Genomic DNA, 26,835 nt, shown 5'->3' with positions numbered 1-26,835 from the left:
TGCTCTTCCAAGCCCAACTTGAATTACCTCTTATTCTGGCCTCTAAAAAAGAATTGTGAGGATAATACTTTCCTTTGTAAATTCTTGAGAGTAGACTACCATCCTCCATCACTAGACGCCATCCTTGTTTAGCTAAAAGTGCAATATTAAAAGCTTCGAGATCTCTAAAACCCAAGCCACCCTCTTGCTTATTCCTACACAACTGTTCCCATTTTAACAAGCACAAATTCCGTCCTTCCTTAGACCCAAACCCAGACCACCAAAAGTGCATAACTTTACTACTTAAACTTTTGCAAACTCCCATAGGAAGCCTGAAACAACTCATGGTATACGTAGGAAGGCCTTGAAGAACAGACTTAATAAGAGTCGCCTTCCCAGCAAAAGAAAAGAAACAATCTTTCCACCCCTTTTATCTTGTCAACTATTCTGTCTTCAAGATATTTGAAAATTTGTTTTTTGGGTCGACCAATCTCAGCTGGCAGCCCCAAATACCTGTTAAACCTTTCCCCTATGACAACTCCCAACCTTCTACTCAAATCTTCCCTCTCATCAACTGGGACATTAGCACTAAAAATAATGGACGATTTTGAGTAATTGATTTGTTGTCCTGTTAGTCGCTCATACCTTATCAGCAACTGTTTCAATACATTTAATTCCCTGTCATTTGCTCTACAAAACACCAAAGAATCATCAGCAAATAGCAAATGAGATATAGTTGGCCCTCTATTCATTCGAATCCCAGAGAAGTGTCCATTAGCCGTTGCCTTATTAATTAACTTGGTAAGTCCCTCTGTACATAATAGGAATAAGTAAGGTGATAAAGGATCACCTTGTCTAATCCCTCTAGATGGTACAAAGAGACCCCTTGCACTGCCATTCAACAAAATAGAATAAGAGACAGTACTAACAGTTTCCATAACCACTGTAATCCACTTGTCATGAAAGCCCAATTTATTCAACACTTTGTGTAAATAAGTCCACTCCACCCTTCATAAGCCTTTGCCATTTCCAACTTCACTGCCATGAATTTATTTTTCCTTCCAACCCTGGTTTTCAAAATATGAACTATCTCATGTGCAAAAAGTATATTATCCGTTAGTAATCTCCCTGACACAAACGCACTTTGCTCTTCACTAACGATACTAGCTAACAAAGGTTTTAAGCGATTAGCTAATATTTTAGTAAAAAGCCTCGTAATAGTTCAGGTTTTTTTTTGGCATTTAACCCTAAAAAAAATTAATTCAAAAAGTTAAAAAAGGAAAATTAGAAAAACAGAGAGCGGAATGGTAGAGAAGTTGTCACGACCCAGCGCCTCTCACGACGGATTCTCTCACTGGCATCTCAAGCCGGCATCTTATACGGTCACGCCCCAAACCCTAATTCATCTTGAACTTCAAGTAAGTCCCTCTTCTCTTATTTCACATCTTCCTCTTCTCTCCTTTTCCTTTTCCCTTTTCAAAAAAGAATGAAAATAGAGGAAAATATTTTGAAGCTCTCTCCACATCAACCACCAAACAATTGGAAAAATGTGAAATTTTGAAATTTTTTCCAACTCTATTAATCTTCTAGATCGTTTCTGGGAAAAAAATGCCTTCTTCTACCAAACAGAGTGTTACAGACTGGTGTTGTTCTAATTTGAATTTTTTTGGGCGCTAATTGTAAAGGAGTGTATTGGAAGAAGAAGGCATTTTTCACATTTTGGTAGAACTAGGCAATTATTTATTTGCAAAATTCAGAGGAAGTGGGTCATTGTGAAGGCATTCATTTTGAATTGAATTATGTTAAAAAAGAAACTAGGGCAAATCACATAGTTAAAAGAACTTTTTTTTTTTTTTTACGTCTTCTTTTTCTTTCTTGTGAATGGCAGTCCCTTAATCGCGAGATAGGACATTGGTTTGGTCTCTAAAAGCACCGCTGTACCTTGAATTCCGTCTGTTTGATCTCCGGTGAGTTATTTATTTATTTACTTATTTTTTTCTTTGGTTTGGTCTCTAAAAGCACCGCTGTACTATGGATTCCGTCTGTTTGATCTCCAGTGAGTTATTTATTTATTTACTTATTTTTTTCTCAGTCATCCTCTGCTCTCTGTCTCGTTGTAATGAAGTTATGTTCTTAATTGACCAAAATTTGATGGTTTAATTTTAATTTCTTTTTTATATATTTTTCTTAAAAAATAGGGTTTTTGGTTCAACTCGGATTTTCATTCTTTGAGATCAAATTTAAATTTTTCCAATTTTGACATTGGTTAAAACCCTAAATATTTGTTGTTTGTTGCATCTCTTTGATCTTTGCACACAAGAACTCCAGTGCGCAGATGGGACTGCTTTTATCCTTTTTGCATTTGTGGTGTTGAATTTGAAGTGCCGCACTGAAGAACCGTGTGCAATGTGAGGTACATGATACACACCTACACACACATGAAGACCAGTATGACTGGATATTGTTTGGTTGAGTTTTAGGCTAATTTTACTGTTTGTTTAGAGAGTGTTTGGTGGTGGGACGATGAGAATTGTGGCCACTTTGGTTGTGCGAGGAAGCGACACTGCCTGCACTGGCAGTTCCAATGGTTCTAGTCTTCTTGCTTATGTTTGTTGGAAAATGATTTTAATTCTATCCAAACACCATAACATAATAAAAGATATTTATTTTACATGTTAAAGTTTTCCACGAATTTTTTTTACGGCGTCGTAACAAACAGAGCCTTCGCATCTCCAATTTATCAACTTTAACTAATTCAGCTCCTTTATCATTTCAAATTTTGGCTTTCAAGTATATTCCTGAGCTGTTTGGTGAATTGCCTCAACTATACATGTGTGTGTGTATTCTCTCAATGTCTTTGTCAAATTCCTGCAGTCAAAAGAAAAAAAGTTATATTGTAAACGAATATAAAATATCAGCGAAAAAATTCTGCGGGGTTGAATATCTTACGTTGAACCAAACAGAGTGGGACTGTTGACACCTCTAGAGTTGCACTGGAGTTTCAAAACCCTGATAGGAATTGTAAAGCTGATAGTAACTGTGATGAAAAGTTTCTGTTGATACATAGATAAATATGCATATATGCAAATGGTTATAGACATGTGCATGCATACATATAATTATCTTGTTAAATTGGGGCTTTTTCATATTTTTTATTCTTTGGAAGAATTCTGCTGAAGTATTGGTGAAATACTTGCCAGAATTGGTTATTGGGTAAAAGAGCTTGTGATGTTTTTTTCTGTCCTTGGATTGAGTTGGTGTTTAATTGCAGGCAATGCCAGATGCGCTGTAGCTTATGGAAGCTCAACTTGCTCAGACTGCCTTGGTTGAAGTTAGCTGCAACTTTTCCTTGGAAAATTTAAATGGAAAAGCCTTTTTTCTGTGGTACTCTTTTGTTTATTTCACCCTTCTCTTTTTCTACTGAACCAGTGAAATTTCAAGTTATTTTCGTGATGTGTTCCCCGTACACACAATTTAAAGTAGTCTTGTTCTGTTTAGTAAGGCTGTAATTTTGAATGTTCTCTTTTTAGCCTAATGTAGTCCTTATCCGTTATTGGGATCCTTCACATATCAAAGGAATTTTGTATGTTCTGAAAACATTTAATCAAGTGTAAGTGTTGTCTCTAGCTGAATTTAGGGCTGTTACAATTGTATGTTTATATATATATTTTTTCCAACTTGAGGAACAAATTTTTCTAGATAATTTTTATTTACTTATTTATTTTTTTCATTGGCAAGAAACTCACACACCCATTTTTCCTTATGGGGACTCGAACCCTCATCATCCCATTTGGGAGGTAGAGCAAATACCACTAGGCTACAAAAACCTTTGGTAAATTTTTCAAGATAATTGGATTTTTTTTTTTTTCTTGAATGTGTGGAATTTATTACTAGAAATTGAACAATGTAGTACATACAAAATGGTGGCAGAGCAAACTACCCAAGAAGCACAGGGCATACCCTTTGCTAGAGAAAAATTGACATGAAAGCATCTCGCAATAGAAACCACAAAACCTCAAAACAGACTAAAAAGATCAGCAACATTCAATCCAACTTCCAAGAGAGGACAGTCCTTCAAAACAAGCCTCCATGGCCAGTTGCTGATGCTGATTCAAATCTCAAATCTAAATCCATCGTGCCATTTGCAGTCTAAGGAATATAAATTTATTTATTTTCGTTCTTTAAGACGGGAAAAATGCTGATAACAACTTGAAAGGTTCGGGGAGAGCCCATATACGAAGAGGGCTATGTATTGGTTTGTGAATTGATAGGATAGAAATGAAGTGATTCATTTTAGTGTTTGAATCATGGTGGAGTTTTTATGACCTGTGTGTTTGACTCAAGAAGTCGGGACTTAACTACTTAAGCAAGGGTTCCAGTTTAGTACATTATAGCTGGATCTAAACTGAAAATTGTTTTTGTTTCTTATGGATTCATACATTGCACTAGAAGTCACCCCCTCTCCATGCTCTCGTAAGCAATACTTAGGATTGGTCCCCATTTATGCGAGTTTCTAGGAGGGAAAAAATGGATATAGACCTAACTTTTGGTATTATTTTACAAAAAGCAACAGCTCTTAGACTTGAATTCACATTCTCCCAATTGAAGTCTGTACTTTTTGAATAGTGTAGAACCGTTACCCTAAGCTCTGATGTAGATTGCGCTATGCCTGCAATCAAGACCTAGAGGGGGATGAATAGGTCTTGATAGTTAAATTAACTAACTTTAGCTAATTTTTGAATTTTGCTTGAATTACCATTTACCAACTATTCAAAATCTAAAGTTTAGGCAATAATGAATATAATAGTCAATCAATCATGCAATCATTAAGTTATTGAAGCAATATAAGAGTAGAAAATTGAAATCGCAATGGTCATGGATTTTTATGTGGAAATCCCAAGGGAAAAACCATGAAATCTATTCCAGTTAGATCAAACCTACTATATGAGAAAAAGGTTAGGACCTGGTTAATCGTTCCCAAACCCTAGAACCCTTAGTTCCTGATATAGAACATCTAAATTTAAGGCAAAAATGAATATAATAGTCAATCAATCATGCAATCATAAAGTTATTGAAGCAATATAAGATAGAGAATTGAAATTGCAATGATCATGGATTTTTATGTGGAAATCCCAGGGGAAAAAACCACGAAATCAATTCCAGTTAGATCATACCTACTTTATGAGAAAAAGATGGCAACCTGGTTAATCGTTCCCAAACCCTAGAACCCTTAGTTAGTTCCTGACATAGAACATAGCCAAAACTCTCTGCTTGAGTGTCTGTTCCATCAACAGATTCGCTACTCACAGGATCTGCTTCTTCCCACGAACTTTGATCACAGTCCAGTCATCCAGTAATCTCTATTATTACTTGCTTGTGTTGAACTTTTAATAAGCACAACAACAAATGATGGTTAACGAATATATGATCACTCACCAAACTAGAATGAATGATGAATGAAAAACAAAACCGCATCAATAAATTGCTAGAAAAACTCTTAGAGAAACTATATAGATATCTAAATTGATGTACTCCCTTGCGCTCTGTATATCTAGTTTTTTTAATTTAATTTGATTTATTTTATATTTTTATTATAGTAGAATCTTTGAAGAATTAGGATTTAAGTGTTTATTTTAAGAAAAAAACCTTGATTTCTACAAGGATCGATTGATCAAGCAAAGTATCAGTTGATCGACACAAAGGACGTGGACTTCAACTAATCCCTCAATTCATTGAATTTCCTTTTCCTTTTTCAAACAGTATTTTAAAATTAAAGAACTTTTCAAAAAATTGAAATATATGAAACCCTAAATGATGAATGTGAGAGCCCTACTTGGTGAGTGCATTCATGAGTGTCAAATTTACCTTATTACTCTTGGTATTGAAAGTTAGCTTATTCGCCGTTGATGTAGTATCAGTTCCAATTCTGTCCTTGGACAAGAGGAAACTAACAGACACGAGCTTTTAAAAACTAAGCAAAAATAAAATTACTACTCAAGTTTTTGACACGAAATTTGCCAACACAAGTCTTATTGACCTACTACTTATAAAACATTACACCGAAGGATTGACCCTTAATAAATTTAAAGTATATAATTTTTATGCCAATAACAGGGAAATTTTTATCTGGAAAGTTTGGTTGAAGTTGTTTCCACAACTTTGGGCTACTAATTTCACCACGACTTTATAAAGCTAGATTGCAACAACAGAAGCTTGAGAAACTTTGCTACAGCAACAATTATAAGATAACGAACACAAAATTAACGGCATTCGCTAGCTAATCTCTTTGATATTTTGTGGGATAATAAGGGTGTGCCGTGCGCGGTCTGACGCTGTTTGGAATTCTGTCTCTCGGCTTTTATCTTTATCTTTTTTAATGTTTAATAAAACCTGTTTGGTATCTATGCATTTTTATATGTATGCGTCATCTTTCTAGCTCTTATATGCTTTTATATCTTTTATACAGCCAATGGGGAAAAGATGGAAGTTCACAAAAGTTTAATCAATAAGATCTATAGTACCTTCTCTGACGTACATTTTGCAACACCAATCTCCTCTCTGAGAACAAATGAAGTTGACTTGGTATGCTGATCTATTGCTATATGTGACCATATAAATTGTTGGGTTGTCTCTTTAACGTATTTTAGTTCTACATCCTTTTCATTCTCATCATCTTTTCCCATTTCAGGTGAAAGGTGTTTTACATGCATTACAAGGTTTCTCCAGCTCCTTATTTTATTGGGACCATGTTGGACAGAGTTTTCATGCCAAAAATGGGATATATGTAACTCACCTTTCCCAGAGAAGTCTCCATGTCATTCTGGATCAATTTATGTATGCTGCAACATGTTTACAACTGGTAGAAAGTTTTATGAATAAGGTGGAGACATGTACGAGATCACCTCCACCTACTTTGAGGGCATTTGCATGCTCTGCTTCTGCTTGGCTTAAAGTATGTATCCAATGCTAAAGGTTGGATCAATTTTTGGTTTATTTATTTGCAATTTCCTTCTAAATTTTTATATTATTCTGTGCCCTCTTTGCAAACTTACTTGTTTTTTGCTACAGACGTTACGAAAAATTGCTCTGACAGAGGAAATTAAGATAAGCAACTATGATAGTGGAACTGCTCCAACCCTTTTGGGATTAGCAAGCTCTCTATCAAGGTTTGTTCAGGTTAACTCGAAAAAAAACTGTAGATTTTCTGGATGTCAATAGTTGTAATATATTAGCCACTCTGTTAGAAGTTTTTAGCTCTTCATGTTTGAATTGATGACCTTAGATTACTCCATTTTTTTTCCTTTACTTTTGTGGTGTCAGATACATGGGCTTATTTGCATATTAGATTTCATTTTCTTCAGTGTGTTCTGTAGTAGCTGGCCTGTACACCTATTATCCCTACCAAATACATGTCAATTTCTTGTTTGATGGCTTTATTCTAGTTCGTGTACTATTATGTGCAAAGCACATTTTAGGGATTTGCACATTTTAGGGATCTATTATCTTCTTTTGAGTTATTTTCAAGGCAATATCTGATGATACATTTTTTTTTTTTTTTTTGCTAGTCTTTGCTCAGGAGCTGAATATTTATTGCAAATAGTGCATGGAGCCATTCCTCAAGTATACTTCAAGCTGGACTCTCCTGTCCCATCTGCTGATATTGCTGTTAATATTCTTGACCATCTTTACAAGACGCTCAATGAAGTTTGTCTCGTGCAAGGTGGCGAGGTTGTGAAACTTTGGCCACATTATTTCATACTTCATATCCTTTTGATGTGTTGGTCATTGGATTTTAATTTAGTGTCGGTGTTTACTTTCAGGAGGATGCATATCAGATGGTACTTTATATATTTGTTGGGAGTCTCCTGCCATATATCGAGGGTCTTGATTCCTGGCTTTTTGAAGGAACACTTGATGATCCTTTTGAGGAGGTAATTGTGTTCTAAATTTAAATGATGTCTCAAATCTCCAAACTTACATAATCTAAATGGTTTAAATATACCATAGAAGTACCTGTGTAATTTGGAAGATTCAGATCCGCCACTATAATTTTAATCATGATGTTTTCCTGGTGTCTCTAGGACACAAGTCAGTTGTACATGTCCTTGTGTTTGCCTATGCAGTAGTGCATTAGAGGGATCCATCACATTTAGGACTCTGTAGTTGCTGCATGTTTGTTGAATGTTCCAAATGCCACAGACTTACCATATTTAATCCCCTGAAATGATATTTCCATTTTGAAAGTTTGCTATTACTATATGAATAATTCTCTACGATGCGTATTTTTCTCCTTTCTTTTTCTCACTTGTTTTTTTTTATTTATTATTTATTATTTTTAAAAAATGTGTCCTCTTTAATACCATCATCATCCTTGAGTTTGTCCCATATGAATGGGGCGGGCCACGTCTCCTTTTTTCATCCTTTTATATGAAACACTATGTTTCCTCTAAAATTTAATTTTTTAGAGTAATTTTTTACTTACTTCATCCCATGTAAGTTTCAATGGGCCTCTTTCTCGTTTACCTTCTAGGCAACTCTTCCTCCTTCAATTGGGACATTTTGGGTCTACATAGTATATGGCCATACCAACTAAACCTACTTTCTCGGATTTTCTCATTAATAGGTGCTATACATACCTTTTCCCTCACAAAAACATCTTCAATGTTACCTCTTTTAGTCACTGCCATCATCCAATGTTATCATCCTCATCTCCGCTACATGAATGCATTGTTCTTGTCTCTTTTTTAACGCCCAACACTCTGCTCCATACAATAAAACCGGCCTTATAACCATCCTATTATTCCTATAGAATTTTCCTTTTAGTTTATTTGGTATTTGCTTGTTGCATTAGATGCAACTAGCTTGCCTCCATTTAGTCCACCCTTCTCCAATTCTACTTACTACATCACCATCTATCTCCCCATCTTGTTGTATATTTGAGCTTAAGTAACGGAAATGGTTACTTTGAGTAACTCCCTGGTCTGGAAGTGTAATTTATACTATTTTCTATTGCTTCTTCATCAAATTTACATTCCGTGCATCCTCTTTAATTCCACCTTGTTTATTTTTATTTTTTATTTTCTATTTTGCAGATGTTCTTTCATGCTAATAAATCAATTTCAATTGATGAGGCTGAGTTCTGGGAAAAGAGCTATCTGTTAAGACCAGCACAGCATCAGAAGTTAGATGTCGCTTGTGCCACTGATCATGTACGTCTAACAAATGATAAGGACATGACAGGAAGAGAATCCATCTCTGTAAAAGGAAAAGACCGGAGTGACACTGACCTCCAGGTTTGTCCATTTTTTATTAAGGACATAGCAAAAGCAATTGTTTCTGCTGGAAAGTCCTTGCAGCTGATCCAACATGCTCCGATGACATTTTCAGCTGTATCTGGCAGAGGAAATAATCACGAGATTGATGGTTCTGGAAGTTGTCATGAAAGTATTAGTTTGAGCAAGATCCATCATGGGCAGGGCATAGCTGGGTTAACCTTGTCAGAGGTCTTTTGTGTGTCAGTAGCAGGTATTATTGGGCATAGTGATCACATCTCTAAATACTTATGGCAAGATGATCCCAGTAACTCCAAAATTGCCCCCTTGCTTCACTCGTTTATGGACAAAGAGAAACTTGAAGAAGGGAATGGTGAAAGTTTACCAGCTATAAAAAGTTCAGAAAAGATTTGGTATAAATTCTTGGTTGATACATTGTTTCAAAAATCAAAAATTGATCTAGAATCTGTACATAAGAATCCGAATGATTGTCTTGATGCAAAGGAAGAGAGTATAGCTGCTGGTGTTATGGATGAATTGCCTATGTTGGGATCATTCTGTCCAGAAAATCCAGTTATCACTGTTTGCCAAAGGTTCCTTCATGAGAAGAGGGATGCTTGGAGCACATTGAATTTATCTAGAAGTTTCTACCTTCCTCCTTTAAATGACGAGGGCTTAAGAAAGGCTATTTTTGGTGGGAATAGTGAACCAGTTTTTAATGATAAAGGAACAAGTTATACTTCTGGTTTTCAGTTTGGCCAATCTGAAAATATTCGTTCACAGGATGACAGTAAAATGTTAGAAGTATTGTTTCCATTTCCAACTCTTCTTCCTCCCTTTCAGGTATTCATTAACTAAAGTTCTCAGAGAAATCTGTAGCTGTATTTTTTATAGAATTTCCTAGGATGCTGAAACAAACTTGTACTTCTGAAATAGGAGGACCTTTATATGTCTGAGCTTTTACCTTTCCAAAAAAATAGCACTCTTCCTTCAAGAGTTCTTAGCTGGATTCAAAATACTGAACCGAGAGCTACACCACTTCCTGTGGTTATTCTGCAGGAATGCCTTATTGTCTACATTAAAAAGCAGGTGTGCTGCTTAAAACCACTGATAGAACTTTAGTATCTTTTGTGCCACATACTGTCTATATATTAAAAAAATTCACTTGTACATACTGCAGGTGGATTATATTGGTGGGCGTATACTGTCAAAGTTATTATATGAATGGAGATTGATGGATGAGCTGGGAGTGTTGCGAGCTATTTACTTGTTAGGTTCAGGTATCTTCTAGAGTCTAGCTTTACTAAACTTCTGTATTTCTGTGTTTTGGTCAGTTGACATCTCAAATTTCTCTGAAATTGTAACTTTGCTGCATCCAGGTGATATGCTGCAACACTTCTTGACTGTGATTTTCAATAAGTTGGATAAGGGAGAATCCTGGGATGATGATTTTGAGCTAAACACAGTATTACAGGTATAATTGCTTACTCAACTCAGTGCCTTATATCCGCCAACTGCCGCCCGCTATTTGGGCCATACCTTTTGTCTGAGTAGTTTGCTAAGGATTAATTTTAAAGGGTGTTTGGCTAACGGATACTCCTTGTATAATGGACCTAACTTCTGTGTCTATATAGAACATTGTATTAAAAGAATTTTTATACGCGTTTCTTTATTTTCCCTAATTGTTTTTTCCCTTCACCCTGACACACACAGACGGCACACACACACACACACACACACACACACAAACGCGCGCACACACACACACACACACCAATTATCTCTCAGTTTGGGCTGGGCAGATCTACAGTTAGTCCTTCAATCTATTGACTTATTTACATTTAGTTGGAACTCATTTTTCATCTGAAGAAATAAACTGGTTTGCTACTAAATTTCATTCTGGAATTGACATTTGTTAAAGGATATCATATAATCTTTATGTTTTAGTGTATTATTCATTAAGAAATTAGATGGAACTATAAAGGAAACACAACTGATTATTATCATGAGTCGGTTTTGTACTTATTCTTTGTTATTAGATTATTTAACAAATATATATATATATATATATATATATATATATATATATATATATATATATATATATATATATTGGTTTTATTCTGTTATGGATGTTATATAATCTACAATGATTGCATTTCCTTCTCTTTTCTTTCTCATCTTCTGTTTTCTTGCCATGTTCTGTCTTATTATTATTAGAAGATACCTTTTTCTCTTTTCATCTTGCTTCGCCTGATTTAAACTTGAGCGTGGTTTGGGCTTAACACTATTTGATGTTTTTGAATTGTAACTCTTGCCGAGGATGCCATAAAACGGCATTTCTCTCTTTCCAAAATTCTCAATTTTATTTATTTATTTATATTTGTTCAGTGACAATAATATCAGTTCACCATGTTCTGCGCAGGTTATATTAATAGTAGTTAAATATGCTAAAAGATCTCAACATAATCACCAAGAGCAATGGGGTACAGACATAGCAATAACTTAGTCAGAGTTGTCAATAATAGAGAGACTCATATCAACTCCTTTGGAGAAAGTACTGTAGAGTTGTTGAAGTTCCTTGGGAGTTTGAGATGACCGCTCTTTCTTGGATGGCCCTCACACAATTCAATATTAATGCAAAAAGGCCACTAGAATAAAATATTGTGTGTTTCAATCGAGACTATTCTGGCACCCTGAGAACCAGGTTAGCTAAATATAAGGCTGATTGTTTTTATGGTGGCCTGTGTTTGGTTAAGACATTTATTTAATAATTTGCTAAAGCATAAATGAAAATAAGACAGAAAACAAGTTTTTCTTTTTGAAAAAAAAAAATAATAAAAAATCAACTTGGCGTTCGTTTTCACGTACACCAGATAACGGAACCTTGCCCAAGTCACTTCTTAGATACCTGCACTGCCCCTTAGAGTGTTTTTGAGGTTCTAGAAATTTTATTTTTGGATTTATGAGATGATGATTCTTGGCTACACACGACCACCAGTTAACATGCATGAAATTACCTGCTAGCATATCTGTTAAAGTTACTTTTTCTTCCACTTGCTTTCTGGATTAGAGAATTATTCATCCTTTTATCTGACTTCAGGAATCAATTAGAAACTCTGCTGACGGCATGTTGCTAAGTGCCCCTGATTCGTTGGTTGTGTCTATCACCAAAAATCATGGTTTTGGTGGCGATGAGCAACATAATACAGCTATTCTTGTCTCAAATCATAAAAGTCGTGGGCAGGGCTTTGGAATTGACGGCCTTGATTCACTGAAGTTCACTTACAAGGTCCAATTTTTGGTTGAGCATGCTTTTAATCCTTTTGAACACATTAGCATGGTTTGTTCTATTTTTTTTTTGTCCAATGTATTTTAGATCTTTTAAGTGCATATGTCCATTCAATGTGATAGGTCTCTTGGCCACTTGAGCTAATTGCTAATACAGAAGCAATTAAAAAGTATAATCAGGTATCTCTTTTCACTCCTGTTGTATTCTAGGTGCCATCATTAATACTTCTGATCTCCCACTTGTTAACAGGTGCTGTGTGTCTAATGCAGGTGATGAGTTTCTTGTTAAAGGTCAAGCGTGCCAAATTCGTTCTTGATAAAGCAAGGAGGTGGATGTGGAAGGTTCTTTTCCTCATTTTTTCTTCCCAATACTTCTGCATATCACATATTATATTGTGACAGAAAAAGCAGCAATTTTGAGACCAATAGTTAGAATGATTTTTGATGACTAAATGATCCTAATTTAAATTGATTTCTTCGGGACCCTTGATTCTGTTAGTTCGCTCCTTCCAGGGTAGAGGCACTGCTACAGTGAACCGCAAGCGTCATTGGTTGGTGGAACAAAAACTCCTCCATTTTGTGGATGCTTTTCACCAATATGTGATGGACAGAGTAAGATTTTCCCAACTTAAGAAATATATTTCCTGGTGGGGTTCTTGGCTGCATCTATCATCTATTGTTCGTATGGAAATAAGTGTTGTTTCTAGATGCAGACATGGTATGCGGGAGTTTTCACTTTCTGAAAGCTAAAGGTGGAGACTTTGCCTATATATGCAACATCTATTTATTTTGTGTTTGGAACTCGTGTGCATTCATGAATTTCTATTTGAACATATCTTGTACACCCAATAGACAGTGTGTTCTTTATCATTGAATCTCCACATAAACCTGATTCTGTCGTATCCTTTTGTTTCCTGTGCTTCAAGGTTTCCATCCTCCGTCCTCCATCCTCCATCTTGTCTTATTCTTTTAGCATCTATACCAATGTCTTTTGTTTTGTTTAATGTCACTAACACATCAAGTTTGTACCACAAACTCCAATTAACTTGCTACAAACATGTTTCCCTCTCGAGTATTCTCCCATTATATTATGTCTCTAAGGATCCGTAGGATTTTTCCAAATCTATGGAAACCATATGAAGATCCTTCCTATTCTCTTTAAATATTAGCTTCCTTGATAAGTATACAGCTTTCATTGGTGACCTCCTTAACATAAATTCAGTTTGATTTAAAAGCACTTCCATTTTAAGTCTTAATATTTGCATTATCATTTCTTCCCATTATAGTAGACTCATCAATCTAATACTGTGATGATTAGTACAACTTAGATTATTATCTGTGTTTTATATTTAGGCACTACAATACCTTTTTTTTTCTCATCCAGAATTTTCTTAGTTTTTATGATATTATGAATCATTTTTATTAGAAAGACATGTCATCATTTTTTTCCTCATCATTTATAAAAATACCTAGAAACTTTCAGGGGAAATTTTTTAGTGTCATTTGTCTCTGGAGGTAACGAGGGTTTTGAGGGTGGGTGCACTGTTGACCTTCCTGTAATCTTTTTCTCGATTGTGGATTGTGCCTTGTGATATTCCCTTTTGTGGTTTTTCACATAGAAGTCCTTGTCTCTCTCTTCTCTACTTTACTTTATGTTTATTTCTTGATTGCGAATTGATTGATTGAAATTGAAATTTTACTAGAAACTGAAAAACAATCTCCACAAATAACTAACTGGAATTTAAAAAGGATTAGCAAAGTTTTGAAAAGTTAGTGAAAAAGCAGAATAATATCCACAAAACCTCCCCTCTAGGTCAAAGTTCACCGTTCATTACACATCATAGTCTTGGGTAATGGTTTAACACACTTTCAATCTCTTTTAATGTTCTTCTAATACATTTGTCCATCCTATCCCATGTTACACAAGTTTCACCTGTTGTGCGGAAGCGTGGGCCCAACAAATAAATAATGGTGGTTGTGATCACATACACAAGAAGAATGCACTTACAAAATAATAAATAGGAGAAAACGCACACACAAAAGGAAGACAAAGATTTATGTGGTTCGGCAATGTGCCTACGTCCACGGGAGCTCAAGATCAATGTACTGATATCAAAACCCAAAAGGTTACAAAAGGCTCACAAATGAGAAAATAAATACTATTTTCTCCAAACTCTCTTTGCTCAATCAAACTCTCTCTTCTTGATCCGAATCGATCCTTACTTGAATGCTCTTGGATGATTTTCGAATGATTTGAAACAATGAGATATAAGGGCTATTTATAGCCAACAAATCTCCCTGATGATGTAAGCAAAGCTTGATGTAAGCGATGACATATGCAAAGCCTGATGTAAGCGATGACATATGCAACTGATGATGTAAGCGATGATATATGCAACTGCTGATGTAAGCGATGACATAGGCAACTGATGATGTAAGCGATGACATATTTTGAGCCAACTTCAATTCCAATTTTGCAACTCCAAATTTGTCAACAATGTCCACCTTGGCGAAAAATTTTTGTACACCTTTTCAAACATGATCTTGAACTGCCTCCAATTGCGCCCAAGGCGCTCATACTCGCAGGATGTTAATTAAGTCTAAGCAATGCTCAAACTTGACCTTCGTTACAACCTTCATCAGCATATCTGCGGGATTATCTGCAGTCCCAATCTTCTGAAGGAGAATATCGCCTTCATCCAAAATTTCACGAACAAAATGAAAACGGACATCGATGTGTTTTGTACGTGAATGATGAACCTGGTTCTTTGCCAAATAGATGGCACTTTGACTGTCGCAGTAGACATCAACATGCTCAATAATCCCTAAGTCCTCAATCAACCCTTGTAGCCATTCGGCTTCCTTAATGGCCTCTGTCACTGCCATGTACTCTGCCTCTGTTGTAGACAAAGCAACTGTATGCTGTATTATTGACCTCCAACTCACCGGTCCTCTAGCAAGTGTGAACACATAACCTGTAGTTGATCGACGTTTATCCAAATCACTAGCGTGCTCCGAATCCACAAATCCAACCAAATGCTGACCAAGTCTATCATCCCCTCAAATTTCAAACCAACATCCACAGTACCATGGATGTATCGTAGAATCCATTTCACTGCCTGCCAATGACCTTTTCCTGGGTCATGCATATACCTGCTCACCATACTAACGGCTTGTGAAATGTCGGGTCTCGTACACAGCATTGCATACATCAAACTTCCAACTGCGCTTGCATACGGAACATGAGCCATTTGCGCACGCTCTTCATCTATGCGAGGAGATAATGAAGCACTAATCTTGAAATGAGGGGCCAAAGGGGTACTTACAGGTTTAGTATTCGAGTCAATACCAAATCGATGAAGCACCTTCTTCAAATGTTGCTTCTGAGACAAACAAACAGTGCCCTTCATTCTATCTCTGCTAATCTCCATTCCAAGTATCTTCTTAGCTTCACCAAGATCCTTCATTTCGAACTCAGTACTCAATTGAATCTTCAACTTATCAATTTCAACTTTGCTCTTAGATGCAATCAACATATCATTAACATATAAGAGCAAATATACAAATGATCTATCCCGAAGCTTACGAAAATACACACAGTGATCAAAATGGCTTCTTGTGTACTGTGGCCCTTTCATGAACTGATCAAATCGTTTGTACCACTGCCTTGGACTTTGTTTCAATCCATACAACAACTTCTTCAGTTTGCAAACCCAATTTTCCTTACCAGCAACCTTAAATCCGTCTGGCTAAGATATATAGATCTCCTCCTCCAAATCTCCGTGTAAGAAGGCAGTTTTGACGTCGAGTTGAGCTAACTCGAGGTCAAACTGTGCAACCAAAGCTAGTAAAATCCGAATGGAAGAGTGTTTTACAACAAGTGAAAATACCTCATTATAATCAATCCTTTCCCTTTGCGCGTAGCCTTTCGCCACCAATCTAGCTTTGAATCTCACACTGTCTTGCCCTGAAGAGCCTTCCTTCTTGGTGTATACCCACTTGCGCCCTATAGCCTTTTTTTCCTTTGGAAGTTGGACCAACTCCCAAGTTTGATTCGTATGAAGAGACTGCATCTCCACGTCCATTGCTTTCTTCCAATCTACACTCTCTGAACTTTTGACAGTTTCTCTATAGGTAGATGGAATGTCATCATCAACTATGGGTAGTGCGTATGCCACCATATCAGTAAACCGTGCGGGTTTCTTTATTTCTCTTTTTGATTTACCAACTGCAATAAAATATGGTTGCTATGAAGACTCTTGGGTAGGAGCCTCCTCCTCATCTGTACCTATTTCCTCATCATCTGAGTTACTGACAGGTCTAGCTGGAACAATTGGAGCCTTAAGCTCCACTTGCTGCGAAACTTCTTTGGTCATGTTCTTTGTAGAAGAACTTTTCAGCATAGAAGACTCATCGAATGTAACATCCCTGCTATTAATGATTTTCTTCAACTCGGGGCACCAAAGTCTATACCCCCCCTTTACGCCTTCACTATAGCCCAAGAATATAGCTTTCTTGGCTCTATGATCCAACTTACTCTCTTTAACATGAAAGTAGGCAGTACAACCAAATATTCGCAGAAAATCATAATCTGTAGCAGGTTTCCCAGACCATACCTCCATGGGCGTTTTGCCCTCCTTCGCAGCTGCAGGCAACTTGTTGATGAGATGGCATGCGTATGTCACAGCCCCAGCCCAAAACGCTTTGCCCAATCCAGCATTGGACAACATACATCTAACCTTTTCTAACAAGGTTCGATTCATGTGTTCTGCCACCCCATTCTGTTGTGGCGTGTCTCTGACTATAAAGTGTCGAACAATACCCTCGTCCTAGCATACTTGCAAGAATGGGTCTGATGTGTATTCACCGCCATTATCGGATCTGAGTCTTTTGATTTTTCTGCCAGTTTGGGTCTCCATCATCTTCTTCCATTTCAAGAACACTTTTAAGACTTCATCTTTATGTTTCATGGTGTACACCCATACTCGTCTAGAGAAGTCATCAACAAATGAGACAAACCAATGCTTACCTCCCAAAGACGCAACTGGAGGAGAAGTATATGACAAAGAGCATTGGACCGGTGAGTTGGAGGTCAATAGTACAGCTTACAGTTACTTTGTTTACAATAGAGGCAGAGTACATGACAGTGACAGAGGCCATTAAGGAAGCTGTATGGCTACATGGGTTAATTGAGGACTTGGGGATTATTCAGGAGCATGTTGATGTCTACTGCGACAGTCAAAGTGCTATCTATTTGGCAAAGAACCAGGTTCATCATTCACGTACAAAACACATCGATGTCCGTTTCCATTTTGTTCGTGAAATTTTGGTTGAAGACGATATTCTCCTTCAGAAGATTGGGACTGCAGATAATCCCGCAGATATGCTGACGAAGGTTGTAACGAAGGTCAAGTTTGAGCATTGCTTAGACTTGATTAACATTCTACGAGTATGAGCGCCTTTGGGCGCAATTGGAGGCAGTTCAAGATCATGTTTGAAAATGTGTACAAAATTTTTTCGCCAAGGTGGAGATTGTTGACAAATTTGGAGTTGCAAAATTAGAATTGAAGTTGGCTCAAAATATATTATCGCTTACATCATCAGTTGCATATGCCATCGCTTACATCAACAGTTGCATATGTCATCGCTTACATCATGCTTTGCTTACATCATTGTTTACATCATCAGGGAGATTTGTTGGCTATAAATAGCCCTTGTATCTCATTGTTTCAAATCATTCGAAAATCATCCAAGAGCATTCAAGTGAGGATTGATTCGGATCAAGAAGAGAGTTTGATTTAGCAAAGAGAGTTTAGAGAAAATAGTATTTATTTTCTCATTTGTGAGCCTTTTGTAACCCTTTGGGTTTTGATATTAGTACATTGATCTTGAACTCCCGTGGACGTAGGCACATTGCCGAACCACGTAAATCTTTGTCTTCTTTTTGTGTGTGTTTTTTCCTATTTATTATTTTGTGAGTGCATTCTTCTTGAGTGTGTGATCACAACCACCATTATTTATTTGTTGTGCCCACGCTTCCGCACAACAAATTGGCATCAGAGCACCACGGTTCGGTTCTTCTGGGTGATCGTGATCGTTGAAAAAGAAGATGTCAACCGCAAAATTTGATATTGAAAAATTTGATGGGCGCAACAACTTCAGCATGTGGCAATGCGAAGTTATGGATGTTCTGACTTAACAAGATTTAGACACTGCTCTGGGGAAGGAGAAACCAGAAGAAATGAAGGAAGAAGATTGGAAAAAGATCAATCGCAAGGCTTGTGGTCAAATTCGGCTTTATCTCGGAAAGGATCAGAAATAACCTTTCATGCATGAAGTTTCAGCAAACAAGCTTTGGATGCAATTGGAGGAGAAGTATATGACATATGCAACTGCTAATGTAAGCGATGACATATGTAATTGATGATGTAAGCGATGACATATTTTGAGCCAACTTTAATTCCAATTTTGCAACTCCAAATTTGTCAACAATACCCTCGTCCTGGCATACTTGCAAGAATGGGTCCGATGTGTATTCACCGCCATTATCGGATCTGAGTCTTTTGATTTTTCTGCCAGTCTGGGTCTCCGTCATCTTTTTCCATTTCAAGAACACTTTTAAGACTTCATCTTTATGTTTCATGGTGTATACCCATACTCGTCTAGAGAAGTCATCAACAAATGAGACAAACCAATACTTACCTCCCAAAGACGTAACTCTGGTTGGTCCCCAAACATCTGTGTGAACATAGTCAAGTATTCCCTTCGTGCGGTGTATTGCTGTGCCAAACTTGACTCTTGTCTGCTTGCCCAGAACACAATGTTCACAAATTCCAAGCTTGCAGGTCTTGGCACCTTTCAATAGACTCCGCTTCACTAGTCCCTGCAAAGCCTTCTCACCTGCATGTCCCAAGCATACATGCCACAATTTGGTAGCATCTGATGCATCTCCCTTTGAACTGTCTGCAACAGCTGCTGTAACTGTATTTCCAAGGAGAAAATACAAGTTACTCTTCTTCGTACCCTTCATCACAACTAGAGCTCCATAGGTCACCTTTAGACCATCGCCTTTCAGCGTAATCTCATAGCCTTTTGCTGCCAATGATCCAAGTGAGATGAGATTTTTCTTCAAATCCGGTACATACTGGACATCTTCGAGAACTCTGACTAATCCATTGGGCAACTTCAAACGGATCTTTCCTATCCCCCTTGTTTGACAGGCATGATCATTGCCCATAAAAACAGTTCCACCGTCTAGCTCCTGGAAATTGGAGAATCACTCCTAGTTGGGACATGTGATAGGAACAACCCGAATCCAAGATCCATGCATCATGAGAATTGGATCCAACTGATACAGTCAAAGCAAACTCTGTAGCTTCATTGTCACTGCTAACAATGTTGGCGGCAATCTTCTTGTCATCCCTGTTTTTCAATTTAGGACAATCCTTCTTTCAATGCCCTTTATTATGACAAAAGGCATATCTATCTTTGGTAAGATTTTTCCTGCCCGAAGTTGATGCTCCTCTTGATCTGGATTGAGATCTTCCACGGCTACCAGACTTTTGCTGATCTGTTCTACCACGTACTGTTAAAGCTTCAGCTGTTGAGTCTTTATTAACCTCCTTATCCTTCTTGTGAAGCTCATTATTCATGAGGGTATTAGAGACATCAACATATTTAATTTCTTCTTTTCCATACAGTAGTGTGGTAATCAAATGTTCATACGAATCAGGCAGAGAGTTCAACAATAATAATGCCATATTTTTTTCATCAATTTTAACATCCAAATTTTGCAAATCAGCAAGAATTTTATTAAAATTATTTAGATGCTTGGACATAGACATACGTTCTTTATAATCAAACCGGAAGAGCTTCTTCTTCAAATAGAGCCGATTTTCAATGCTCCTTGTCATATACTTCTCTTTTAGTTGCGTCCAAAGCTTGTTTGCTGAAACTTCATGTATGAAAGGATATTTCTGATCCTTTCCGAGATAAAGCCGAATTTGACCACAAGCTTTACGATTGATCTTTTTCCAATCTTCTTCCTTCATTTCTTCTGGTTTTTCCTTCCCCAGAGCAGTGTCTAAATCTTGTTGAGTCAGAACATCCATAACTTCGCATTGCCACATGCTGAAGTTGTTGCGCCCATCAAAATTTTCAATATCAAATTTTGCGGTTGCCATCTTCTTTTCTACGATCATGATCACCCAAAAGAACCAAACCGTGGTGCTTTGATACCAATTTGTTGTGCGGAAGTGTGGGCCTAACAAATAATTAATGGTGGTTGTGATCACACACACAAGAAGAATGCACTCACAAAATAATAAATAGGAGAAAACACAGACACAAAAGGAAGACAAAGGTTTACGAGGTTTGGTAATGTGCCTATGTCCACGGAAGCTCAAGATTAATGTACTAATATTAAAACCCAAAGGGTTACAAAAGGCTTACAAATGAGAAAATAAATACTATTTTCTCCAAACTCTCTTTGCTCAATCAAATTCTCTCTTCTTGATCCGAATCGATCCTCACTTGAATGCTCTTGGATGATTTTCGAATGATTTGAAACAATGAGATACAAGGGCTATTTATATCCAACAAATCTCCCTGATGATGTAAGCAATGATGTAAGCGAAGCCTGATGTAAGCAATGACATATGCAACTGCTGATGTAAGCGATGACATATTTTGAGCCAACTTCAATTCTAATTTGTAATTCCAAATTTGTCAACATCACCTTCTATATACTTATTTTAAAATTATTCTATTTTCTCCTATTTTAATTTTACAGCCTAGTTCTTTAGTTTCTAACTTCTTATCTATAAAAGAATATGATATCCTTTGATCTCTGACTAGGATTTGGTGAGCAGGTATATCACAGTGCATGGCGTGAACTTTGTGAAGGCATGGCAGCTGCTGGATCTTTGGATGAAGTGATTGATGTACATGAGGCCTACTTATTGTCAATTCAGCGGCAGTGCTTTGTTGTCCCAGATAAGCTGGTTAATTACTGCTCCCTTTGTCTTTTCATTTGCAATCTTTTATTAATGCTTAAGTTTCTCTAAAAGTGCTGCAACTGAATGGCTGACTATTGCTGATGGTATATTTTGTGCCCAGTGGGCATTGATTGCTAGCCGGATCAACAGTATCCTTGGATTAGCTCTAGACTTCCACTCCATACAGCAGACACTAAGTAGTGGTGGAGCAGTATCTGCCATCAATGCTAGATGTGAAATGGAAGTGGATCGAATTGAAAAACAGTTCGATGATTGCATTGCCTTCCTTCTCAGAGTAGTCTTCTATCCACCCTTATGTCCACCATATGGTCATATCTTGCATGCTTGCATATTGATTTACATAATGAATAAACATGGGCGTGTAAATTTCAATGCATTGTCTTGACTATGCAGGTCCTATCATTCAAGCTCAACGTGGGACACTTTCCTCATCTAGCAGACTTAGTTACTAGAATCAACTACAACCACTTCTACATGTCTGACAGTGGAAATGTAATCACTGCGCCAGGTGCCGAAACTGTTACTTCGAAATTGGGGAAGGCTTTTCCTGGTTAGAGCAGACTGACTGGAGTCGCTCAGGACTGTTTATGATGCTAGGTATCAAGAATGCCATACGCATGTGAGTCCTTCCACTGTTTCTGCGTAAAGCAAACTATCACTGCTTTGGTTTTGTTGCATCAGAGGGAGCAATTCGCATTGTAGCAGCATCCATCCTCCGAGATCTTAAAACCCTTCAATCTTATATATCGAGTTGCTCTTGATGTGGATGCTATATCCTAGCATTGGTTTTATGCTTTCTGTATCATATTTTGCCGCCTGTAATCTGGGTGACGCGGCCAAAACATCACCTTTTGTTGTCCCGATCATACGATCCATATTTAACCAGTAGTTTGGCTCCCTCCTCTGTAAATTCTTTTACCCTGCCATTTTGATTTGATGATAGTTTCCCTTTAAAAGTTTGTCTGCTATGGAAGAGTTTTGTGGCTTAAGATTGAACTTACCTGTCTGGAATTTCCCTCTTTTTTTTTGGTTGTCTGAGTTAACATTCGAAACTAAACTAGTTTGAGAAATATTCCAAGGTTTAATGTATAACATTTATAAGCGCCATGTTATTTTTTGGTCATACAATTTTATTTATATGACTTAGGCTATCAGTGCAATCTCTGCAAAAGACGCAAGTGCCATGTTAAAGCATGTCTTTAACATGTCTTTGTTAATTAATTTCTCTAGATTATCCTTTAGGGCATCAGGTGTGCACATCAGCATTACCTTGTCTATCTACTTGTTTTTTTAAAAAGAGAGTATCACATCAGCATTATTTAATAAAAAATGTTTATATGGTATTCTACTTTTTTGTAATCAATATTGTTATATGGTATGTAACATCAGTATCTCAATATCTACTTATTATTAAATTAATTTAATTCAAAAATTAAATCCCAAAGGTGTGCCATCTGCCGGCTATAGCTAGAGATATTGACAAAAGCAACCAAAACGTAACACAAAAAATATTAAAATATTATATGATTTTCTAACGGTAGATAATAAGATAGATAAGAACATGTGGGAGCCACTAATTACATACTCTAATTTTCGGTATGCCCTCTCTTTCTCTACTTTACATAAATATTATGTACTTTCATTCGCACCCCAGATGTTATGTCCCTTACTACAAGTTATGTCCCTTACTACATATGCGGCTCAGTATTGTTATGATACATCATTTTTTATCGGGAAAAAAAAAAATTCAGAAGAAATAAAAATACGAACCAAGATTATTATTTGGTGAGAAGGTGTAGGTTGTATGTTACATAATGGCGCACATTAATCCACAACTATCATCAATCAGTTAAATCCAACCATGCCTAACTTTACCAAAAATAAATAAATAAATAAATCAAGCCTAGTTCTCAAAGAAACTATTAGTTAGTTCATTTAACCACAAGAAAAATAATCAAGAGTGAGAAATGATAAGAGTCATCATTTATTACAATTTGATAACAACTAGAAAAGTCTGAAATTCTGCAATTTGTATCAATTTCACAATTTTATCGTTCCGCGACAGCCATTAACTTCATCACCCGTACTAGCCACTGTCCCTTTCTCATACACACACATACAGAGGGAGACAGAAGGGTTAGAGAGGTTCAAGGATTTTGAGAAATTAAATGTCACCAAGGTCACTGGGTATATAGATAAGTTATTGGGTGTTGAAATAAGTTACTGCTTATTTCAATTCTGATCACCATCTCTATTCATCCTTGCAATGGAAATGTTTTCTCTGATCACACACTAGCTTATCACAGCCAACCCACTTTATAAGTACCACTGGAAATGTCAGGAGTTGTTCACTAGTCACTTGGGCTTTTCTAATGACCTTCTTGCTCTGTCATGGGGACGTCCACTCAATCAAGGTTTTAAAGAAAGCTTTGGATGTATTTGCTAGCCTTTCTGGTTTAGCCATTAATCAATCTAAAAGCTCCATCTATTTTTTTCTGTGTTAAGACTTGTTCCTGATCTAAGCTACATATATATATATATGTGTTGGGAAACGTGCAAGTTTTAAAAACTTTTCGAGAGATTTTGATTCATAGATCTTGATTCATCACATAGAGACAAGTTTTACGCAAAAATAAAAATATGATGTATCATTCAATTAACAGATTGAATACTTATATCAAAGGTCTGAGTAAATCTTTAAAACTTTCCTCTAAAGTGAATGTTCTCACTTATTGTAGATCCCTTACCAAGATGCCTTCTTCTTGGATCTCCATCTTCTTGGTAATTGTTTTGCCTTTAGAAATCACTCATAAGCCTCCATGAATGATCTTGGAAAATTAGGCTTGTGGGAACCTCCATTAGATGAGAACATAAACCCTAATTTTCTAGAGAGAGAAAATAAATTTCTTTTCCCTTCTCATTAAAAATCACACCCTAAAATATACATAGACCATGTATATTTATAAGCAACATAAAAATAAAGAAAAGGAAACAACAAATCCTTCTCGATCTCTAATTCATATGTCTCAAATCTAATATGATTCCAATATCAAGTTGGGCTATGAGTGAGAATCCATTGGGCCTATTATTTTTATTGGCTACAATGAATTAATAATTGGCCCGGTCCATGGACCCAATTCAATTAATTCATAAATTAATTTCTACTCCACTAAAAGAAATTAATTGAACTCCAATGAAATAATAAATAACCTCTAAGTCAATATTGCACTTTGACCCCTCTATGCATAATTAGTTATCGAATAAATAAAGTTATCAATCCGACTACTTAATTAATATATCTATTTTGGTACCTCTGATTATTTCTGGCTCGATCACAATAAAATATTTGTTTGACAAAAATAATAATTTAAATAAATAAATATATAATAAATCATTTTGTCTAAAAACACACGAAGGCGTTCGAATTTACTTTGTGATCAACCATAATCAATACAAAATAAATATAAGTAGCAATGATGCAAATATTGAAAATATAATCCTCTAACTATTAATTACATAACTACCCAAAGTGTCGGTCTAAGGATCCCGAAGAATCCGCCGAACAAATCAAAGTAATTATTAATTAATAAAAGAGTCTATACTTTTCACATGCTTAAGAGTCAAATGCCATGACGGTGATAGGGAGTAATTGCATACGACGACTCTCGCAATATATCTCAACCTAACGCGGATCCAGTTCAAGTCTTAATTAATTATGAGTCCATTCATAATTACCGACTATGAACAATTTATAATTACTATTTATATATCATGCATTGATTGCCATCACATACATATCTATAAATATTTCTTGTAATTACATGGACACTATCAATTTCATAGTGAATCGAAACATAATACATTGAATTCACCAATTATATAAATCATAAATATTTCAGATATGTCAGGAACATATGTCACTATAATCCAGATAGGAATTTGCTATGCCAGGGCATATAAATCCCAACAATATGTATATATAAGCTCCATCCCTCCATTTTAGATCACAGGGAGAAAAAGATAATATGGTTGGCCGCGCCTCACCTAATAGAATATAATTGGCTCACACGTACCCTCGAGACAAGTTCCCCTCCTCCACCTCCTGAACCTTGGGCACACATCATATGGTTTAACCCCTCCATCCCTAACCATAATTTCATACTATGGTTGGCATTGTTGCACAAGCTTCAAACTATAGATAGATAGAGCCACAATCAAAACCATTGGCCTAATTTTTGTCTTTCTTCTCAACAATCTCATTCTCACCTCTTCTTTAAATGTGGATTCTTGACCCACATATGGAGTGTTATCCGGCCAGCACAAGTTCAGATTTCATATCCTACCATCGTACTAGAATGACCTTATTGCATGGTAATCTCACCATTACAAAGATGGAAATAAGAACTGTGCAACTTGGTTGTATAAATTGAGTCTCGTACTATGTGTGTGTATTACACATATGGACCTAGGAAGGAAAGAAATGCAAGATTTTTTCAAGGGAAGGTGATGACTCAGAAGCAGTTTTTGTGTGCCATCACAAGTACCAAGTGGAAGAGGAACAATAGCTCAACTATGGTCTTCACCATAAAAAAAAAAAAAAATTAATAAAAAAAAAAAAATGTTCAATGTATATTTCAGACTAGGGATGGCAACGAGTTGGCAATGGGGGCGGGTTTGGGCGAGTGTACCCTCCTCCGCCCCCGCAACCGTTTAAAAACCCCGCCAGTATCCCCGTCCCGGTCCAAAACTGCAAAAACAGGAGAACTTTTCACCCCATCCCCGTAACCGTTTAACATTTTTACCTCCGCGGGTACCCGCCCCACCCCGTTTAAGACCATTATTTAATTATTGTTGAGATGGACTTGTTCTTTTTTTTGTCCCCCTCATCTTCAATTATTCAACATTGTAACTTTCCTTTTAAAAAAATTCATTTGTTACTTTAATATTATTATATAGGATACTTAATATATAGTGGGAAATATATATACTAATGAAATAAGGGTACTTAAGTAATTTGCCTATCTAAACGGGGCGGGGCGACCTCCCCGCCCCTGCACCAAATCTACGCGGGTTTTATTACATCAAACCATCCCTGCCCAAATAAGCAAAACGGTCCCCCAAAATCGTCAAAATCGGGGCAGGGTGGGGCGGGTAATCGCGAAAACGGGTCAAATTACCATCCCTATTTCAGGCCATCAACCAATTAAACAAAACTATGCCGAAGTCTCAAAAAAACCATTAGCATCACCACATGAAAAATAATCATCCACAATGAG

At 36.6% G+C, this 26,835-nt stretch overlaps 1 protein-coding gene across 4 annotated transcripts; it reads left to right on the top strand.

Annotated features, from left to right (window-relative positions):
• Positions 1-1,228: 1,228 nt before the first annotated feature.
• On the top strand, positions 1,229-22,666 carry LOC132276584 (uncharacterized). Of its 4 annotated transcripts, none has more exons than XM_059778071.1 (20): positions 1,229-1,397; positions 1,868-1,946; positions 2,308-2,392; positions 3,251-3,363; positions 6,446-6,561; positions 6,668-6,931; positions 7,048-7,145; positions 7,545-7,707; positions 7,800-7,910; positions 9,072-10,094; positions 10,188-10,340; positions 10,432-10,531; positions 10,631-10,725; positions 12,355-12,543; positions 12,666-12,722; positions 12,813-12,884; positions 13,056-13,154; positions 21,413-21,544; positions 21,660-21,833; positions 21,953-22,666. In XM_059778071.1, exons 4-20 carry the CDS (start codon positions 3,342-3,344, stop codon positions 22,112-22,114), a joined length of 3,030 nt encoding a protein of 1,009 aa, XP_059634054.1. In that variant the 5' UTR covers positions 1,229-1,397; positions 1,868-1,946; positions 2,308-2,392; positions 3,251-3,341; the 3' UTR covers positions 22,115-22,666. The 4 variants fall into 4 exon arrangements, with proteins under 4 accessions (XP_059634054.1, XP_059634053.1, XP_059634055.1 ...); XM_059778070.1 differs by having other exon boundaries at positions 2,300-2,392; XM_059778072.1 differs by lacking the exon at positions 2,308-2,392.
• The last annotated feature ends 4,169 nt before the right edge of the window (positions 22,667-26,835 follow it).

Source organism: Cornus florida, unplaced genomic scaffold (assembly GCF_030987335.1).
Source record: "Cornus florida cultivar Cherokee Brave unplaced genomic scaffold, ASM3098733v1 CherokeeBrave_3.0.0_Hap2_Chr10, whole genome shotgun sequence".
Lineage (NCBI taxonomy): Eukaryota > Viridiplantae > Streptophyta > Magnoliopsida > Cornales > Cornaceae > Cornus > Cornus florida.
The sequence above is the reverse complement of the archived record's forward strand: the minus strand, read 5'-3'. Positions and strand labels throughout refer to the sequence as shown.

Coding starts and splice junctions, on each gene's coding strand:
- LOC132276584 (XM_059778072.1), top strand. CDS start 3,342: ATGGAAAAGCCTTTTTTCTGTG. Junction 6,932..7,047: donor CTGCTTCTGCTTGGCTTAAA/GTATGTATCCAA, acceptor TTTTTGCTACAG/ACGTTACGAAAAATTGCTCT. Junction 7,708..7,799: donor GTCTCGTGCAAGGTGGCGAG/GTTGTGAAACTT, acceptor GTTTACTTTCAG/GAGGATGCATATCAGATGGT.